This window comes from Hydra vulgaris, chromosome 08 (genome assembly GCF_038396675.1).
Source record: "Hydra vulgaris chromosome 08, alternate assembly HydraT2T_AEP".
In the NCBI taxonomy this organism is placed as follows: Eukaryota; Metazoa; Cnidaria; class Hydrozoa; order Anthoathecata; family Hydridae; genus Hydra; species Hydra vulgaris.
The window spans coordinates 31,597,126-31,617,500 of NC_088927.1; the positions used below are offsets into that span (position 1 = coordinate 31,597,126).

At 28.3% G+C, this 20,375-nt stretch overlaps 1 protein-coding gene and 2 non-coding genes across 4 annotated transcripts in view; 2 read left to right on the plus strand and 1 right to left on the minus strand.

The window, feature by feature from the left end:
* Positions 1–5,296: 5,296 nt before the first annotated feature.
* On the plus strand, positions 5,297–5,368 carry trnae-cuc (transfer RNA glutamic acid (anticodon CUC)). The gene has a single exon. It is a non-coding gene; the product is annotated as a tRNA-Glu (tRNA).
* An 8,754-nt stretch (positions 5,369–14,122) lies between these two features.
* On the plus strand, positions 14,123–14,194 carry trnae-cuc (transfer RNA glutamic acid (anticodon CUC)). The gene has a single exon. It is a non-coding gene; the product is annotated as a tRNA-Glu (tRNA).
* Positions 14,195–18,076: 3,882 nt separating this feature from the next.
* LOC100210037 (H(+)/Cl(-) exchange transporter 7) overlaps positions 18,077–20,375 on the minus strand; it is a 56,333-nt gene continuing 54,034 nt past the window's right edge. For both annotated transcript variants that reach the window (XM_065803416.1, XM_065803415.1), the window contains exons 21-23: positions 19,067–19,150; positions 18,898–18,978; positions 18,077–18,824 (exon numbers count right to left, since the gene is read on the minus strand). In XM_065803416.1, the coding sequence (XP_065659488.1) occupies positions 18,711–18,824; positions 18,898–18,978; positions 19,067–19,150 (279 nt within the window). In that variant the 3' untranslated portion in view covers positions 18,077–18,710. The remainder of the gene's footprint in view (positions 18,825–18,897; positions 18,979–19,066; positions 19,151–20,375) is intronic.

The following is a 20,375-nucleotide window of genomic DNA, read 5'->3' on the forward strand; positions in this document are numbered from 1 at the left end:
GTCTAATTGTGATAATAATTGTGATAATAATTGTGATAATTTTCAAGAAAGAAAGGCTTTTCTTTAATGATTTGTCAATATTTTTATGTATTTGACTAAATACCTTTCCTAATCTCAGTCATCATACAATCTATAGCTGTCATTGGGAGATCTGTTTTCCTTTTTATGTTGACGTCTTGGTAGAAATTTCCTTCAGTGGTGCCTGTTTTGGATACAAATTTACTTTCATTGAAATACAACCTATTCAGAAAATAAATTTTATAATAATAAGTAAACTTAAAAATTTACTTAACCAAGTTTAAAATGAAACGTACTTTTTGTAAGATTTAGTGTTTTGTTTCCCTCTTTTGCAACCGATTCCTTTAATACAGAAGGTACAACTCTCTTGGAAATCTTTGAATCTTCCGATTGCATGAATTACTGTAGATTTCAAATTTTATCTCTCTGTCGACATGGATGTCTGATACCCTTCCCCACTTTTTGTTAACGTTCAATTAACGTTTCGTTTATAAATACTGGTAGGTTTAATTTTTTGTGGCTTCTTGTATCTCGCCCAATCCTGCAAATCGGACATTCTCACAATGACCGATCTGCAACAACTATTCTTCCCAGTTTTTGTAAAACAAATGTACTTTTTTTCCAGGACACATCCACTGATTTACTAATACTTAAATCTTTCTATAAAGTTTATAAAATTACAAACTTTTAAGTAATTTTATGTTAAGCTTAAAAGTGCGTTACAAATTTATAAAACCTTAGTAACTATACTTGCCTTCTTTAAATACAAACTTTTAAAACCAGAATTAATACCAGAATTCATTTCTATATTAAAACCATGATCCACAAACTGTGTCACCAACTTTATCAATTCTGACTTTTCTTCAAAATAAATAAAATAGATTTAAGTAAAATAGATTTTCTGTCTTATTTAGGCAACAGAAGCATGTCCCTTTTTGATGTTCTGAATAACATTTAGCTCTTGTCAAATTTATTTAAACTAAACATTAAGATTATAAACTCAAATATCGATGTTTTTTATTAAAGTACCCATGTTAAAATGCATAAGTACATATATATGTATTAAACATGAAAAATATTAATGTGACATAAACGATTGTATACACACGGTTTATACAATGAATATTTGTTTAACACTATACTAGTGTATACACTATTATGTGTACACCCTATATGCACCATAATAAACACCCTTTTATAGGGTGTTTCAATAGAAAATCTCCCAAGAAGATGCGGTTTATATATTTTGTTTTCAGTTATTTCCTTGTCATGTTGACATTTAACTTGTCAGGTTTATTAGTTTGCCAAATATTTTTGCATTACCATGACATTCAACTTAAAATGTCTATATTGATGTAGTATATATATATATATATATATATATATATATATATATATATATACACAAAAAAAAAACGATTAAAAATAAATTAAGACATTTTCAATTAATTATATAATTTTTTTAAGTTTTTGTTTGAATGAACAATCAGACCTCTTTTTGAAACTTACACAGCTGTACAGTACTATTTACAATGCCCTAAAAATAATGAGTGTTAGGGCCTTACTTTATTCCTAAGATTTTGATATTTTTTACTTCATAAACTTCTAATTAGACTCCTTACAAGTGAGACTCGATATCACTGGCGATGACGAGTGAGACAAAAACAAATTTGTCATCTCCAAAATTTATTGTTGTTGAGTTTGATGATTTATGAAGATCATTTATATATTTAAAAAAAAAAGAGTGAATCAAGTGTGGATCCTCGTCGATCACCAGATGTTATATTCATTAATAGATGAGATATATAATATTTATTGTAAACAAACTGGTTAAGGTTAATAAAATAACTTTTGAACTATAACAACATTGAATCTTTAATACCATATGATATTAGCTTTTTTAACAGGATTTAATGATTGACGGTATCAAATGCTTTGGATGAATCAATAAACAACACTTCTGTAAAATAAGAGTCTGTAAAAGATTTAGTTATATTGCGCGTAAGTTAAAAAATTGCATGCTCGGTTGAATTATTTTCTTTAAAACCGCATTGGCTTTCGTTTAGTGTTTTATTTTCAATAAGAGGGAAGTAGATTCGGTTATACATAACTTTTTCTAAACTTTTAAAAAACCCGAAAAACTGAGTATAAAAGCTTGGAGTAATTTTTGCTATTTTTAGTTTATCTGGAAAAGACCCTAATGCAATGAATGAAAGATATTCTTTATAAAATCTCGAAGATTTTATAAAAAATATCTTTTGTAACATTGTAGGAATGAATTACAATACTTTTGTTAATATCATCATATCCAGTTGCTTTTGTTTCGTTTTAATGAATTAATTTCAACTTTAAATTCATTAAAAGTTTACTCAATAAAATTTAGGTTAGAGCTTATCGTTTTTCCAAACTTATTAACAGATTTATCTTTAATTTATGAAATACTATTGCTTAAATTTGTCCCGAATGTGGTGAAAAACCTGTTTAATTCAAATGCAATATCATTTGAGTCATTATTGTTGTCTACTTGTATAAAATTTAGGAATGAATTTGTACTTGGTTTAAGTTCTCCAGGCACTTTCTTCATGACTTGCCAGACGCGTTTTGAGTTGTCCTTTCATTTATTCGACAAGTTTGAGTAGAAATTTTGGGGATTTTTGCTAAGCTTTTAAAATAAGTTTTTATAAGTTTTATAATTTTGTAAATATTTTTCTGATTTCGATTTTAGGTATTTAATGTATAGCTTCTGCTTACATTAACTTTGTTGCAGTTTCGAAACAAGTGCTGAAATATTACTATTATAAATTTTTTTGTAAACTATTCCTATTTTCAATATAGGTTTTTTCAAATAAGGTATGCTCAGGGCCGTCCCGAGGGGCCTCGGGTATTACCATTTAAATGTAGGTTGGTTCATGCATACTAAGCAACTTTTTAGAAATATCACACAGATAATATTTTTCAGACAAACAAATTCTTATGTTAAAATTTCCAAATATATAAAATAAATTTTGCAACAAAATTAATCACAAAAAACACACTTTTAATTACACAACTTTTTACACAACTTTTTACACAATTACACAACTTTAATTACACAGTTTTAATTACACAATTTTTATTACTCAATTTTAATGACACAAATTTCATTTTTAAACACAAAATTAATCACAAAAAACAAATTAAAAAAAAACTATGAGCATAATAAAAATATTAGGCTTCCAAATTCTTTATTGTCATTAGAGTTCCTAGATCATGGAATACTTTATTAATTAGATTTAAAAAATTGCTGCCCCCACCCCATCTGAAGGTGTGGTGTAGCCTAGCCACAGCTCTGTCTGTATGTACGTTTTTTAAAAGTTCTTTAAGAATTTTTTGTCTTTAAAAATGTATTTTGTAGTTTCATTTTTATCAATAATAATTGGCAAACTAAAGCTCTTAAAACTAAATAACTCTTAATTCTTAATTGAAATATTTAATTGAAAGGCTTTGTTTTCTTAATTAAAGTTCTTAATTGAAAGACTTTCTTTTCTTAATTGAAATTTTTTTGTTTAGCGATCTTTTTAGTGTTAATTAGCTTAATATGGGGCTGTCCATTAAATGTCAACAATTTTTTGGCAATTTTTACATCACCGCCCTCCTCCCCTTTTTATTACCTTACAATTACGTCAACATTTGATTACCCTTCCCCCAAAGAAAGTTGTAATGGAAAAAAAATATCAAATTTTTCTTTTTTTTTTTTTAAATAATTTGAGAAATTATTTTTTTAAAACATTTTTGGCGTCAACTTTTCTCAAGCACCTCCCTTCCTTTGTCAAGAGGTGTCAAAAAAATTTAAATCCCTCTTCCTCTATTTCGTTCGTTACTTAGAGTCGCGGCCAAAAGTCTGTTGTATTCGTGTTTTTTCAACAAATTCAAAGTTTAAATAGAGACAGTGTCTCTAACACACCTCACAGTTTATCAAAACATTATTTAAAGTTACATAACAGTAATATAGTTTAGTTTTACATCTCACTAATATCTGCTACACTGTCCCTTATATTAATTACTTCAGCAATTCTCGCAGGCATAGAATTTACGAGATTTTTACAAACATCAACATCTTCATCTAAATTTGATGGTTTCTCTTTGTCAATCTTTAGTTTCATTATATGCCACAAGTTTTCGATGGGGTTAAGGTCTGGGCTCTGCCCCGGCCAAGGACCTAGAACCTCAACCCCATGATCCCGAAGCCAGTTTTTCGCTAAAGCTGCTTGATGACAGGGAGCACTGTCATGCATAAACAGTTTGCAGTTGTGAATCTGCATAACTGTCAAAACCTTTTCATCCAGTATGGTAATATATTTCTGTGCACTCATGTGGTATTTTGTGGAAGAAAGTAGAGGGAGCCTCGGCCAGACGCTGAGAAGCTGCCCCATACCATCAAGTATGGTGAATGTTTAACACTTCGAATGCAAAACTTTGAATCAAATCTTTTATTGGCAGGACGGCGAACATATCTTGGTGCTGCAGAAAACAACTTTATGTTACTTTCGTCACTAAACATTACTTCATTCCACATTTCACTAGTGTAATGTTTGAATTTCCTGCAAAAAAGTAATCTATCACGAACATTCTTCTTCGATAACAGCGGTTTTCGTGCAGTTTGGTACGCTTTTAGATTAAAAGTGTCACTTAAATGTCGTCGAATGGTTCTTGCACTAACTCTGTGTGGCAGTTGAGTTGCTACGGCAAAGGATGATATCATTGGATTCTTGTTTGTTTTATCGCTTGACTGTAGCAGGAGTTGTAACCTTAGAGCGTCCGGTTTGACATTTTGATTTCACATCACCTGTCTCTCGCCAACGTTTCATTGTCAATAACACAACTTGCTGGGAAACAATAAGATGTTGTGCCACAGCTGCTTGTGTTAAACCCGAGTTAACTAATGTAACAATCTGACCACGTTTTTTATGTGAAAATTCCATTTTTGGTATAAAATTATTGATCTAAAGTAAACAAAGAACACAACGTAAACAAATAAGAAATAAAACTATTTCATTTTTTAAAATAAAAGATAATCTCAATTAGTTCAATCAATAAAACAAACAGCTTTTTGGTTAATTTCTAGGCTTTCAACTAGCTTAAAACAGCAAAATGACGCAAAATGCAGTTATATTTGAGCATACAACAGACTTTTGGCCACAACTGTATATGAACAATGAAAATATATATAATTGGTAACAGTCCTAAACTGATATTGGTATTTTAAAAATATATAACTTTGTTTTTAAGGATTTTAGTATCCCGTGTGGTCTAGTGGCTAGGATCCGGCGCTCTCACCGCCGTGGCCGGGGTTCGATTCCCCGCACGGGAGATAATTTTGCGCCAAAAAGTATTTATCAGCTATTTTTTTAAATGCATCTAACCCATTGCCATGGGTCAAATGGGACGAATTTAGATAGTTAAATTACACACTAATGGACGTATCCATTTACAACTAGCACAGAAGATGATTCGCTATGGTAGTATTGGTGATAACTGATCTAAGTTTGCTTTGGAGCAGTTGACACTAATAGCACTTACAATTTCGTTTGGTAGTGCGTTCCTTGGATAAGTGATTCGGTTTTGCGTCTTTGGATGAGGTCGCCACCTATATCTATCGAGTCCACAAATAGTCCACAAATGTCAAGGATCATTATTGAACAAGGAATGCAAAAGATTCAAAATGAAGGAAGTTGTTTTTCTATTAGTTTTGACAAACCCACCTTTGTCAAACCCGTTTTATATGATATATCTAACAGCGATTCAAACCTTGTTTCAGATATTGGTGCAACTGATGCTAAGTTTCGTAAAACTGTGAAAAAGTCTTTGGTCAAGAATATCACTATCTTCAACCTCAAACTATATAGTTCTTTGGAAAAAAAGATTTTCGATTGCAAAACGCGATGGAGTAATCTTATTAAAATGCGACAGAGATTTTATGTTGCAAAGAAGATAAAGTAGCAATTTTAGATCTTAGATTCTATACTCCATTCAATATCTGCTTATTCCTCAGATGTATAAATATCAATGAAAAACTTTGACTTTTAGGGATACTTTTGATGGACAAGGTTGGGGTTAAATACGCATTTGTATTTTTTATTTGGTAGTTATGGGTAGCTATAACCAAAATAGCGTATTTGTATTAAAAAAATATTTGATTAAAAAATTTTTTAAATCTTTGAATTCGTATTTGTATTTGATTGAAATGTATTTATAATTCCGTAAGCTTGGTAAACTAGTATTTTTTTTTTTTGGGAAATACCAAGAGATATGTTTTTTTTTCGATTTTGACACTAAATTAAGTTAAAAACTTATTTTTAAGGGATATTTGTTAAAAGACTTGTTTTTATACTTTTATTTAGTATACCATTTAATTAATATTGTATTAAAAAGATCTATGTATTTTTTTCCAGTAGCGTAGGAAGGGGGGAGCGGTGGTAGCGAGCTGCCTTCGGGGGTACTGTTTTATAGGCGGAAAATTTATTTTTAAAATTTCTAAAACTTATTTCATTCGCATCCCAACCCAAATACCATAACACAATATTTGATGTTTGTTTTAAAAAGCATCGAACTAGCTATTTTAACGCGAAATCTTCAATTTATATTTTCAACTGCTGTGACTTCGTAAATTGCGCATGTTTTCTTCAACCTTTTCAAGAAAAATTGTCTCAAAGAAAATTTTTCTCGTAAAGGTTACAAAATAGATTTTAAAATGAGATCAAAACAAGACTACTAGAAATAGAGGAAATTTTTAAGAAATAGTTCATTTTTTGGCAAAGTATGACCCCGTACTGCGTGAACACATTCTAAGAATCAAAGTGGGAAAAAATTCTTTATCTTACTTGTCACCTACCATTCAAAACGAGTTTATTGAAATTTTGGGGAAAAAACTTATAAGTAAAGTTATTGAACAGTTATTAGAAACTTAGTATTGGTGTTTGACAGCATCCTTGATACTTCTCATGAGGATTATATCAGCCAAGTTTTATGCTACGTTAGGATTAATGGAAACTGTATGTTGTCACCAACTGTATGTTGTCAAATCTTTTGTTGATTTCGCTGACACAAAAAAGAAAAATGTTTAGTCTATTTCAACTATGATATTTGAAAAATTAGAAAGTGATGGAATTGATATGAAAAATTGTAGAGGACAAGCATACGATAATGTTATCTGGTCACCTAATTGGTGCGATATCTGGTCACCTAACTGGTGTCCAGATGCGCGTTAAAGATATCAACGGCAAAGTAGAATTTGTCGCATGTACAAACCATTCACTAAATTTAGCAGATTCTGATAAATTTTTAGAACTATAAAGCAGTTATTTACATTTTTCTTTTTCCTGACTCAACTCTGGGATGTTTTGACTTCCGTTACTAGCCAGAGTGTTAACGCATAATGGAAACACATTGGAGTGTAAAGAGAAATGAAGTTAGTATTATATAAAAAATTACTAAAAAAAATTAAAAATGCTGTGAAGCAATTAACTTGTGAAGTTAATTGCTGTTGGTCGCATGGTAATCATTTTTGTTTTTGTGCTTTCTCGGATTGTTGGAGTCTTTCGAGAAACAAATGATACACAGATCTACCTCAAAACAAAAAAATTGAACATACATAAAAATGATAACAAGCTAGAAGCTTTAAAGTTATTTTTAACAGATAATAGATACCAATTAGTTAATAAAGCAGTTTATGAAAAGTAAAGAAATTTGAAATAATATGAGCATTATCACAATTCATTAATGAAAAAAAAAGAAACAGAGGGGGAAGGGAAAAATCACATGATGCTGCATTTTCACATGTAAATGAACTGAGAAGGGAAATCTTTTTTGTCCCTTGACAGAATGATCTAAGAAATTGTTATATGATTTAAACAGCTTCGTGTTCTTACTTGCCATTCTATTCTACTTGTATATATTTGTATTTGAATTTGTATTCAGAAATCTAAAATTAATCTATTTGTATTTAATCAAGTGTGTTGATGGATAATAAAGGTTTTGATTATGTATAAATAACACAGGCCAACAAAAAAATTTTTTTTCTCCCTAATATTGTCAAAAAAAAAGTTATTCAAAAGTATGTCAACCTGGGTCTCAAAAGAAGCGTATGTTCATAGAGATTTTAAAAATGTTATTTATTTGTAATAAAAATAAGTATTTTTTGTATTATTGCTGAATATCATTCTGTTGAAATTTTTTAAGAGTCTTTATCATTTTTTCACATATTTTTTTTGTCAATAAATTTTAAGAAAAAATATTTATGTTTTCTATTATCTCTATGAAAATACGCTTCTTTTGAGACCCAGGTTGATATACTTTTGAATAACTTTTTTTTTGACAATAGGGACTTTACCCTAAATACTTAAGATTTGAACCTAAATAACTTTACAACTTGAGCTGATGGTAAAAAAAGAGTTGCATATTTGAAATCAAAATGAGAAATGCTATACAAAAAACAAATTGTTTGCTCGGCACCAGAAAAAATTTTTTTTTTTGTTGACCTGTGTAATCAATTTTTTCGATTTGAGAGTGATCAATATAAAGTGAAATAATCACAAAATAGATCAAAAAATAAATAAAAAAGTAAGATGAAAAAAACAACTTTTTTACGGTACTTAAAGTTTCATGAAGTTTGCGGCACTCATCAGCCATATAATTTAAATCAAGAAAAAACCGTTCAAAAATACAATTAAAAAACCGTTACAAAATTAAAAAAAACAATCGAATGAGTTCTGACGTCAAATAATAATAATAGTAATAATAATGACAATAATAATAATAAATATAATGATAATATGGAAAAACATCTTATTTAATCGCCAGTGTCATATTGGGAAAGAAGGAATCTGTTTCTATGTCTACACTTAGAAACTATCACACTCCTTTTATTCAATAAATTAGTATTTTTATAATATAGAATTCATTTCTGTAATTTGTTTTGGATGATTTTGAAATATTTCTTTGTTTGATAAATTTGTAGACAATCTAAGTTCAATCGAACGTGGTATTTGTTTTAATATATTCGGCGGGTGATTTGAATCAGCATGGATGTAATTTAATGTATTATCAGATATATTATTGTATTATCAGATATATATATTGTATAGAAATCCGTAAGCCATTGAATTTAAATATTTCGACAATATGCTTTTTTATTTTTTCCATTTGAGGGCCGCTTTTATTACTAAAAACTGCCAAGCCATCGTCACGGTATAAACCAACCTCAAGCTTGTTATAAAATTTTGAAATTTGAAAAAGAAGAAATATTCCTACCAGCTCACAAACCTCTGCACCATCGAACGCTCTCATGGAAACATCAAACAAACCACTTGATTGCTTTATCCAAACTTGATCATTATAAAAAAGCAAAGACTTTCTTGCATGAAAAATTAGTGATATGTTTTCTTTATTTAATGTTAGGTGTTGCTTCGCAAAATTGATAGAGTTTTTAAGAAGTGGTTCACTGATAGAAGGGTAGAAGTCGATAATATCAAAAACTAAAAATTTATAAAGGTGTTTATCTTTTATGGCCTTAAACCAATCGATAACATTTCGAGTGTTTTTCCATTGATTATTATAACTACGGATTAAAAACATCTAATCATCCAAAACAAATTACAGAAATGAATTCTATATTATAAAAATACTAATTTATTGAATAAAAGGAGTGTGATTGTTTCTAAGTGTAGACATAGAAACAGATTCCTTCTTTCCCAATATGACACTGGCGATTAAAAAAGATGTTTTTCCATATTATCATTATATTTATTATTATTATTATTGTCATTATTATTACTATTATTATTATTATTTGACGTCAGAACTCATTCGATTGTTTTTTTTAATTTTGTAACGGTTTTTTAATTGTATTTTTGAACGGTTTTTTCTTGATTTAAATATATGGCTGATGAGTGCCGCAAACGGCATGAAACTTTAAGTACCGTAAAAAAGTTGTTTTTTTTCATCTTACTTTTATTTATATATATATATATATATATATATATATATATATATATAAATATATATATATATATATATATATATATATATATATATATATATATATATATATATATATATATATATATCACGGCCTACTTAATAACAGGCCTGAAAGACGCGCAAAAAAAAAAAAAAACTGTAGGCGGATGTTTGTCAAAACAAAAATGGCGAAAGTTTTGTGGTTTTTTTAGTTATATTTTTAGTGTTTATATATATATATATATATATATATATATATATATATATATATATATATATATATATATATATATATATATATATATATATATATATATATATATATATATATATATATATATATATATATATATATATATATATATATATATATATATATATATATATATATATATATTCAGTCATGTATATAGATATAATGCAGTAATGTATTTACATAATATGATATACTACACAATATATATTTAAAATCAATTGCTTATAATTATTTGATAGTCAATATTATTTTATTTGTATTTTATGTATTTAGTAATCTTTCAAAACAAAAATTACTATATCATGCCTTTTAAATGTTGTGTGACTGGTTGTAGAGGAAACTATGATAAAGAACATAAAGTTAAACTTTTTCGATTACCAAACAAAAACCGTAATCCTCAAGAAAGAGAAAGATGGATTAGATCTATTCCAAGAGAAAACATTCCAAATAGTCCAAATACATTCATTTGTGAAAATCATTGGCCAGTTAATTATGAAACTTGTCAAATTCATGGTAAAATTCGTCCCTTAAATCCACCAACTATTTTCATCTGTGTATTTCAAAGTCAAATTCCTACACCTCCACCAACAAAAAGAACAACAACAAAATCACTACCATCTACGCGTAACATGAAACCTGATGAAATTTCAGCTCACTTGGATTTGTATGAAATTAGTTGTTTTGATGATCTTTGCCTAAAAGTAAGCAAAGAAGTTATTCCATTTCCAGTAACATCTTTTACAGTGGATGATGGTTTAATAATCCAAAGTAAGGATTATATTGATACCTCTGCTATTCCACAGTTTCTTTTAAAAGTTAAAATTGATATGCGATTTGAAGGTTTTCATTTTGGATCTAGATGCTCTATTATACCACTGTGCAGTAATCGAATACATAAAATTACATCTTTCTTACAAATTTTAGAAGCTATTAGATATTTACATTCCGTTGAAATGGATCATAAAAAAAACATTATCCTACAACAAGTTGTTAGCATGCATGCATTAACATTTGTTGGTAATAAAAAATATTCTCCAGAAATTCTAAGTAGGGCTTTTGAGTATTTTTCAATTTCAAGATCTCTTTACAGTCGTATTAGAGATGACTATGAAATGCCAAGTATTGTAACACTTGGTAAACTTATATCTAAGGTTAGTAAGCTAGAGGATTTTGATTTCCTCAACAAATATTTTATGCAACTAGAAGATCCTCGTCAAAAAAATGTAATTATTATAATCGATGAAGTTTATGTAAAACCACAACTAACGTATCAAGGAGGTAACTTATTTGGAAAAGCAGTAAATAATCCAGAACATTTTGCAACCACTGTTTTGAGTTTTATGATTTGCTCATTATTAGGAGGAAAGAGGTTTTTGTACAAAGCACTGCCAGTGTATCGTTTAAGTGCTGATTTTCAATATGAACAAGTTGTAAATATGTTAAATTTGATTCGTTCATGTAATGGCATTACTGTTGCAATTTTATGTGATAATAATAAAGTAAATCAATCATTCTTTAAAAAATTCAATTTGATTTCTCCATGGCGCACAACTGAAAACATTTTTTTGCTCTATGATTATGTACATCTAATCAAATCTATCAGAAACAATTGGTTAACTGAAAAAATGCAAGAGTTAAAGTATTCTGACTGCGGCCTTGAAAAAACTGCAAAGTGGGTTGACTTGAAGAAGCTGGTTGAGTTAGAAAATAATTCTATTGTGAAACTATCAAAGCTTAATGAAATTTCTATCTGTCCAAAACCTATAGAACGACAGAATGTTGCTTTATGTCTTAAGATTTTTTGTGTTGAAACGTTAACTGCATTAAAAATTCATCCAGAAATTCAGGATTCAGGTGGAACTGTTGATTTTATAGAAAAAATTGTAGACTTTTTCAAAATCCTAAATGTAAAAAGTCAGTTCGAAGACGTTAAAACTAAAGACTTAAAAAGGGCTGTCTTTGATAACCCTAACGATCAACGATTAGATTTTTTACTTGATATAGCAAGTATGTTTGAAAAAATGGTTCCTAAAAAACAAGGACAAAGAGTAAAACAACTTACCAAAGATACTGCTCTTGCTCTTGCATACACGAGTAGAGGACTGGTTGAGTTAACTAAGCATCTCCTCAGCACTTCACACGAATATGTATGTCTAGGAAATTTTTCTAGTGATCCCATTGAAAAAATGTTCAGTAAGCTACGTCAAGGTTCTGGTGGAACATATTTTATTAATGTTCAACAAGTTTTACAAAAAGTAAACATTAAGAAAACAAAGCTTCTCCTTGATTTAAACACAGATTTTGATGGAATTCAAACATGTTGTGAACATGCTTGTTTGAAATGTGGATTTTTGCTAAATGATGACAATACCTTCAATGTGTTTCATAATCTTTCAAATATGGAGTTAGCCTTGTCTAAGTCTGTAAAAATGGCTTTAGTTTATATTGCAGGATACATCAGTAGAAATGATGTAGATGAATATGATACGCAGTTCTATTACAACGAATTTGGAGAATTTACTAAAGAAATCAACAGAGGAGGCTTGAAGATACCTGGAGACAATATGTGTCAATGGGTGATTTATTGCTATGTATTTTTTCATCACATCATGTCATCAGTTTGTAGGACAAGTTTTATAAATATAACAATGATGGTAGCAGAATTTTATGGATTTGAAAACATAGATAAGTTTCATGGAAAAATACTATCTAACATATTATTTAACAACTATAGCAAGCTTTACTCACCTCGATCGACAAAAGAACCAGCTTTAAAAGTACTTAAATTGTCACAAAAATGATCATTGCGGAGCAGAAATGTAAATGTATGTAAAATATGTTTTGTGAAGTTGTAGGGTTTGTGAAATTTGAAAAGATATTATTAAAGAAAAGTGTTGTTTTTTTTAGTAATCGATTAAAAAATGTTATCTTATTGTAAAAGGTTTTTAAAATAAACAGCTCTCAAAATTTGAAAACAAGCAATTTAGCAGCTAGTGTAGCGAATTTTAAATTTTAACTCAACTTATTTGTTTACAAAATTGTTTAAATCGACATATTTGTTTACAAAATATCCGCCTACAGTTTTTTTTTTTTTTTGCGCGTCTTTCAGGCCTGTTATTAAGTAGGCCGTGATATATATATATATATATATATATATATATATATATATATATATATATATATATATATATATACAAAAAAGGGTCAATCGTCACGAAAATCCATAGATTCAAAGGGTTGCATTTGCAGCAAATTATATATTAAAATTTAAAACGTAAAATCTCTTTAGGAAGAATTCTCTTCATTTAATCAAGAGTCAGAGCGTGAAGCTAACCCGCTAACAAGATTGAATTTAAAATTACGAAAAGAAAGATGAATTTATTTGAACCCGTGCCATGCTTGAAAGTCATAAAAAAGTTTTTAAACGTTTTAAAAAGGTTTTTTAAATAATATAACAAACTCAATGAGGTTTTTAAGTCATAGGATTATTTGCCGTAAAAATAAGAAATAAATTGAGCGAAGAAGCCCTTGACGCTTTGATTTTAATCCGTCACTTCTACAAAAAAGTTATAAGACAAATGTAGTAATGTAAAATTTATAAAACCTATTTATTTTATTCTGTTAAAAACTTGTTTTTTTTGTTTTTTAAATCTTTATCGTCCAACTTTAAATTTAAAAAAAAAAAACTTTTGTTGCCAAAGATTTTCTCATAAAAAAAAAACATAAATATATTGATAAAGTATTTAGTAAAACAAAAATCTATATTAGTAAACTTATCACATACTCTATGCAATACTTATTAAATTATAATAATTTATTTATATATTATAAAATGATTTTACATCTGTATATTCCCGTGTGGTCTAGTGGCTAGGATCCGGCGCTCTCACCGCCGTGGCCGGGGTTCGATTCCCCGCACGGGAGAATGCTTTTTACGGGAGAATTTACAACACCTTTACGGGAGAATTCAGAATTCTCTCGTAGAAACCTTTTTCAGATGTCTCGTCGGAATTTTTTTTTGTTTTAAACTTTTAAAGTCATTACGAATTAAATGTCGATGACATTGTTCGTCTTTGCTTGTTAATCAAAGTCCTGATCACAGGGTAAAAAACTCCTAATTGGATAATAATTCGTGAAAAATATTATTTGCGTAATTTTTGTTTTGTCCGCCGAACCCAGTAAAAAAAAGTCGCTTGTCTCACATGGGTTTTATGTGGGTTCTATGTGGGATTCATGGGAACCCATGTGGAACTAGCGCTTTTTTTTTCACTGGGCATTAATTACTAACCAAAGTTCTTTATTTATTGTAGCAGTTTGTTTTTATATATAATTAAGCAAAAATGTGCCAAACTTGGTTTGAATTTTCTCCCGTGTCCTTTATGGTAGGGTAAACTGGGGTTATTCCACCCCCTACTTCAAAAAAATGCTTAAAAACTATTATATAAAATTAAAAACAAGAAAATAGTACAAGAATTACTTTTATTTACACATTTAAGCAAACCGTTAATATAAAATTAAAATTTTAAAAAACAAATCAAAAAAATTCAACATTTTTTAAAAATTTTTTATATGTTCAAAATCAAGGCAATTTAAAAAAAAAAGTTTTAAATGCATTTTTATTTAATTTGGTATAAATTTTTACATGAAATGATGTAAACATGATAAATAATGATATAAATAATAATTAAAAACAAAATTTGAACCAAAATGTCCTGAAAATAACAATATTCATAAACATACATAAAGGATTCCTGAGAAAGCATTTTTTCATGTTATGTTAGCGGGGATCCCTGAGAAAGCATTTTTTCATTTTATGTTAGCATTGCCTACAATTAGGCACTTCACACGATTTTACTATTATTTTTATCTCAGGCTATAATTAGTACTAAAGTACACGGATAATAAAGACGTTTTCAGAATGAGTTCGTTTTTTAAATTTGTATTACTGGTTTCCAAGTTATGACAATTTATGTTGGGCTCAATAACGCCTATTTTGCGTCAAGATTTGTTGAGTTTTCCTTAAGAATTTATGGCATCAAATTTTGATAATAAATTTATTTTTCAAATGCCATCAATGAGAAAGAGTTTCATTGAAGTTTTTATGATAAGTTATTTTTATTGTTTTCTTTTTTACTAAAGAATCAAAGCACTCAGTTTTAGGAATTATTATTCTCATATTAGGGGCCCCTAGGTAAGGATCCCACTGCTCGTTTGCCCCATTTGGGGGATTTGGATCAAAAGCTATAAAAGCTTTGTTAAAACCGTAAAAATTAACTTTAGATAAAGAAAAAGAGCTTTTTCAAACTGTCAGAGTGAACAAATTCATTTGCATTTATAAATATCAAGAAAATACGTAAAAATCTTAGAGCTTATTTCCCCCATTCAGGGCAATTGAGCCAAGAACAATCAAAGCTCTGTAAAAACAATAAAAATTAATTTTAGTTAAAAAAAAGAGCTTTTTTAAACTTTCAGAATGAACAAATTTATTTTATTTATGATTATTAGGAAAATATGTAAAAATACACAGAGCCCACTTCCCATTTTTGGGCGAATTGGGCCAAGTGTACAAAAAGCTCTGTTAAAACCGTAAAATTAACTTTAGTTAAAGATAAAAAGATTTTTCAAACTGTTAGAGTGAACAAATTCATTTATATTTATAAACATCAAAAAAATTTGTAAAAATTTCAGGTCTAATTCCCTGAATCGAGGCGATTGGGTCGGGAACAATTAAGGCTCTGTAAAATAATAAAAATTAACTTTAGTTAAAGAACAAGTGCTTTTTCATATTATCAGAGTAAACAAGTTCATACACATTTATAAAAACACAAAGTATATGTAAGAATGCCAGTGCTAGTTTGCCCCATTTGGGGCAATTGGGTCAAAGGCAATGAAATTTCTGTAAAAACCAAAAAAATAAATTTTGGTTAAAGAACGAGAGCTTTTTTATATTGTAAGAGTAAACAAATTTATATACATTTAAAAAAATCCAAATTTCCGGAAAGAAATGTTTTTGTAAACCATAGAAATGCAATGCCTTGCTTTTTCAACCACTGTCTGAATCACTCCATGTACTTTCTTCTGGGACATTTTCAAATTAAAAACTTGAGAGAGAGAGTAGTTTTTTCTATAAATATGAAATGTGGTGGGAAAGAGTTACCCATTGCATTGACACAAGCTATTACTCTGATTGTTTCCCGGTTACCTGATTGACGACATTGTAGATACTTAACTCTTTGTTTAGCAACTATTTTTCCAGGGCAATAATCAAACTGCATCCCAGTCTCATCTATATTCCAAATGTTTTGCGGTTTCTGAAGTAGGTTGTTTTCCGTTAACACATTTAAGAATGGAAAAATATTTCTTTACAAGCTTAAATGCACTTGTAAAACGAAATAAAAATACAGATTAAACACATCCAAAAAATAAATGATGAAATTTATGAATTTATGAATATGAAAACATTTTTAAAAGTATATTTTAAAGCACATATGGATGACTTAACGCCAAACCAACCTATACAACGAATATGTTGAAATGAGATATTTTGAGGCAAGATGATTTTGGATTTCCAAAAAGTTTTGTAAACAAAATTCTAAAACAGTATGCATACAGGAAGCATATACTTTGTGAGAAACAGAAAGTTGGCAATCAAAAACACGAATTAAAGCTGGTTCAAGTTTTTTAGTTTATTATTTTCACATTTTTTAAGGAGGTGGAATTACCCCGGGGATGGAATTACCCTAGTCTACCCTATGTGTTGAAACTTTCTAGATCTTTTTTTAATATCATGGGTGCAAAAAATAAAATCCTGTTGTTACCTCATGTAAATTATTTCATATACAGAATGTTTGGAAAGGGCAAAAACTGCATCAAGTTTTAAAAAACATGGCAGCAGTTGAATACTCTATATTTTCTTTTCTTGGTAAAAAAAATATTTGATTCTATTTTTGTGCAACGTTAATTTGACTACAGCAGCCTTTTTAGCATTTTCATTCGGTAAAAGTGACTTGATTTTGTAGCTTATTTCTTCACATTTACTTCTGTTTAAGGACAACATTTTTGATCAATCTCAACCTGTAATTTCCATTTAGTACTTTTGTGCATATTTTCCATATCAAAAGCATACTTTTTGATGTCATTTGTGATGATTTGAGTCGAATTTGATTTTGATGTTATTTGAGTCGAATTTCAAACATTGAATAAAATAAAAAATTTGAAGAACTTTTTTAAATTAAAAAACCAAAAACCTCAACTAATGTTTGTGTACTCCGTAATTTACTCCAAGCTGATATAGCTCAAAGAAGTGACGATTGAAAACAATTTAGGTTTCAGTAAGACATCTGAAATCAATTTCCCCTTATTGGAAAGTTTTTTTTAGATTAAATTAGTAGATTCAAGTTTTAGTATTACTATGCGAAACGCTACAAAAATTTGAAAAATTTATTCAAACAGTACCGCCAAGTAAGAGAATTTTTTTTATAACACAGTTAAATTTTTCAAAATTAAATATTTTTAAAAGCGAAAAATTATTAAAATTTTTTTTTTTATATTTGATTAATAATTTCTGTTATTGTTTACTTGTTTTCAAAAAAACAAATTTTGAATTAAAAATACTTTAGTTTTTTCGATTGTTTTATATAAAATAAACGAAAAATTCTTTTAAACTTCGATAAAAAGTTCGAACTTTAAAAACAAAACGAAAAAACATCCGCTATTCAAAAAACTTTATTGTAGTCCGTTTCGTAACGAACAGAACTTATTTAATGAAGTTAGCGAGCCATTGTTTATGTAAAAACACAAGCACAATAAACATAAAAAAATTTTATTAAAAAAGAATACAAAATATTTGGTAATCTTTTAACTAAATAAATGATAAATTCTGTCTTTTTTCCGTTATATATAAAAAAGCTGTCAGTGGGGTTAAAATTCTGCATTACAGATAAAACGATGCTGTTTGCTCACGGTACGCTGAAATGGAGGAGCATTTTACAGTATGTTAACACAAGTTTTTTTCTATTTTTGTTTAGAAAATATTTAAACTCTGGAATGAACAAAACTACTGTCAACAAAAAGTAGATACAAAATAAAAACAAAAAAATTAGATTAAAAATGCTTGTGTGCGCAAACTAATAAACACGCAGTTTAATTAGAATGTGCGTTTGTAAAATAAAAAAAGATAAAAATAAAAAAAAGAATTAAAAAAGAACTATAAGCCCAATATTCTTTATAAATTAAATATATTTAAATATGGATATGTGATATATTGATGTATAAAGTGAACGAGATGAATAATGAAATGAGCGAGATTAATAATGCAAGTAATGTGCTAAATAATAATGCAATGTAACGTCGAAATTAAGCTTTGAATGCACTTTATTTCAATCCACATATCATTAGATGTGGACATACTTCAAGTGTAACATTTTTGAAACAACACTCTTTAAACAGGTTGTTGGTGAGGATTTCGCATGACTAGAAGTTCTTCATTTCCTTGACCACGTAGAGCCCAAGTGCAATACCCTGCAAGATCTTTACGTGTAACAATGCCGATCACCTTTTAAATATAAAAATTTTGCAGTTTCATGTTTATCTCAAAAACTCTAAAAGTCAAAAAATAAAAATGATACCTGATTGTTATCGTTAACAACAACCAAATGTCTGAGGCCTAATGCGCGAAACAGTCGAAAACCTCTGTTTAATGATGATTTCTGTAGAGAAGAAAATTTTTTTTTTTAAATTTCGATAAAAAATTTTCGATCAAAAAAAAATTCAGATTAAAAATAAAAAATAAATCACCTCCTGTATAGAATAAGGAGCCGGATTCATAAAAGATCGTAAATCAATATAACAGTCACGCTCTCTTTGAGAGATATTTATATTCTAAAAAGAAAAAGAAAAAAATTTCTTAAAAGTAAATTTTAATAATTAAAAAAAAATCATATATAGACAGCTATAGTAAAAATATAAAGTCATAACCGACCAATCATACGTTTAGATTATCAATAGCCGACCAATCATACGCTCAAATTATCAATAAATACATCATTACTGTGAATTAGGCGATCCATATGATTTTAGAGTTCAGTCCCCTTAATGTATTGATGCCTAAATTTCAGATTCGCAATGGTCAAATTATCTTCAACAAGTTAAGCAAATTATAATTAGATTTCGAAGAGAATAATAAAAAGGCCTTGTATAATAATTTAGCGTGAAGCTTATTGTTAATTTTAAACAAGATATGTAACAAGATAGTATAGATGCAATACTGGTCAATTTAGATAATTCTTAAAATTCATTTTTTAAATTGCAAACATATCTTTTTTTTCAGTTTAATTTTGATCCTGAATATATTCAAGCTTGACTAAATAACATTCAAATTACCTAAAATCTTTCATTTTAGCACAAATTGTGCAACAAATTGTCACAATGATTTTAAAATATGACATACTTAAGGAAATCACAACTCAGATTGATTCAAAACAGCAATAGTTATGCACCAAGTTTATAACAGTCTTTTTTTGTTTTTTAAATGTATTCCCCTCCCAAAGGTCAAGAAAGCCATTACAATCAAGGAGGTTGATCACTTTTGTTAAAAAACAAATTTATGAGATCTTATTGTGTGTTGAGGGCGCTGAGAGCCGCCTTGTTTAAACATTTTTAAAACATCTTTTTTCAATGAAATGAGAATATATCACTCAAAAAAGAAACTTCCTCCTAAAGAATATTTATTTCTAAATTTTTTTTAAATAAAAATTGATATGTTTATAAAGTGATAAGTTACTATATTTTTATTAGTTGTTCAAAAAATTTCATTTTCCATTTTACAGTAAAATTCAAAACAAAAATCAACAACAATGTAATAATTATTAATAAAATAAAAAAGTTTGATGATAAAAGAAAGAAGATATGAAATAAAAATTTCGAAAGTAAAAGAAGGATATAAAGTTCCAATATATCATTATATTGAATAAAGTTTAAAAGTAGTTCTTGGAATATTTATAAAAGTTTTTGTCAACACAAGTAAAGTTTATCTTAACATAAACTCACATAGAGATGCATCTTTTATGCCACCATCTTAAGCATTTGTGACATTTTTTCAATTATC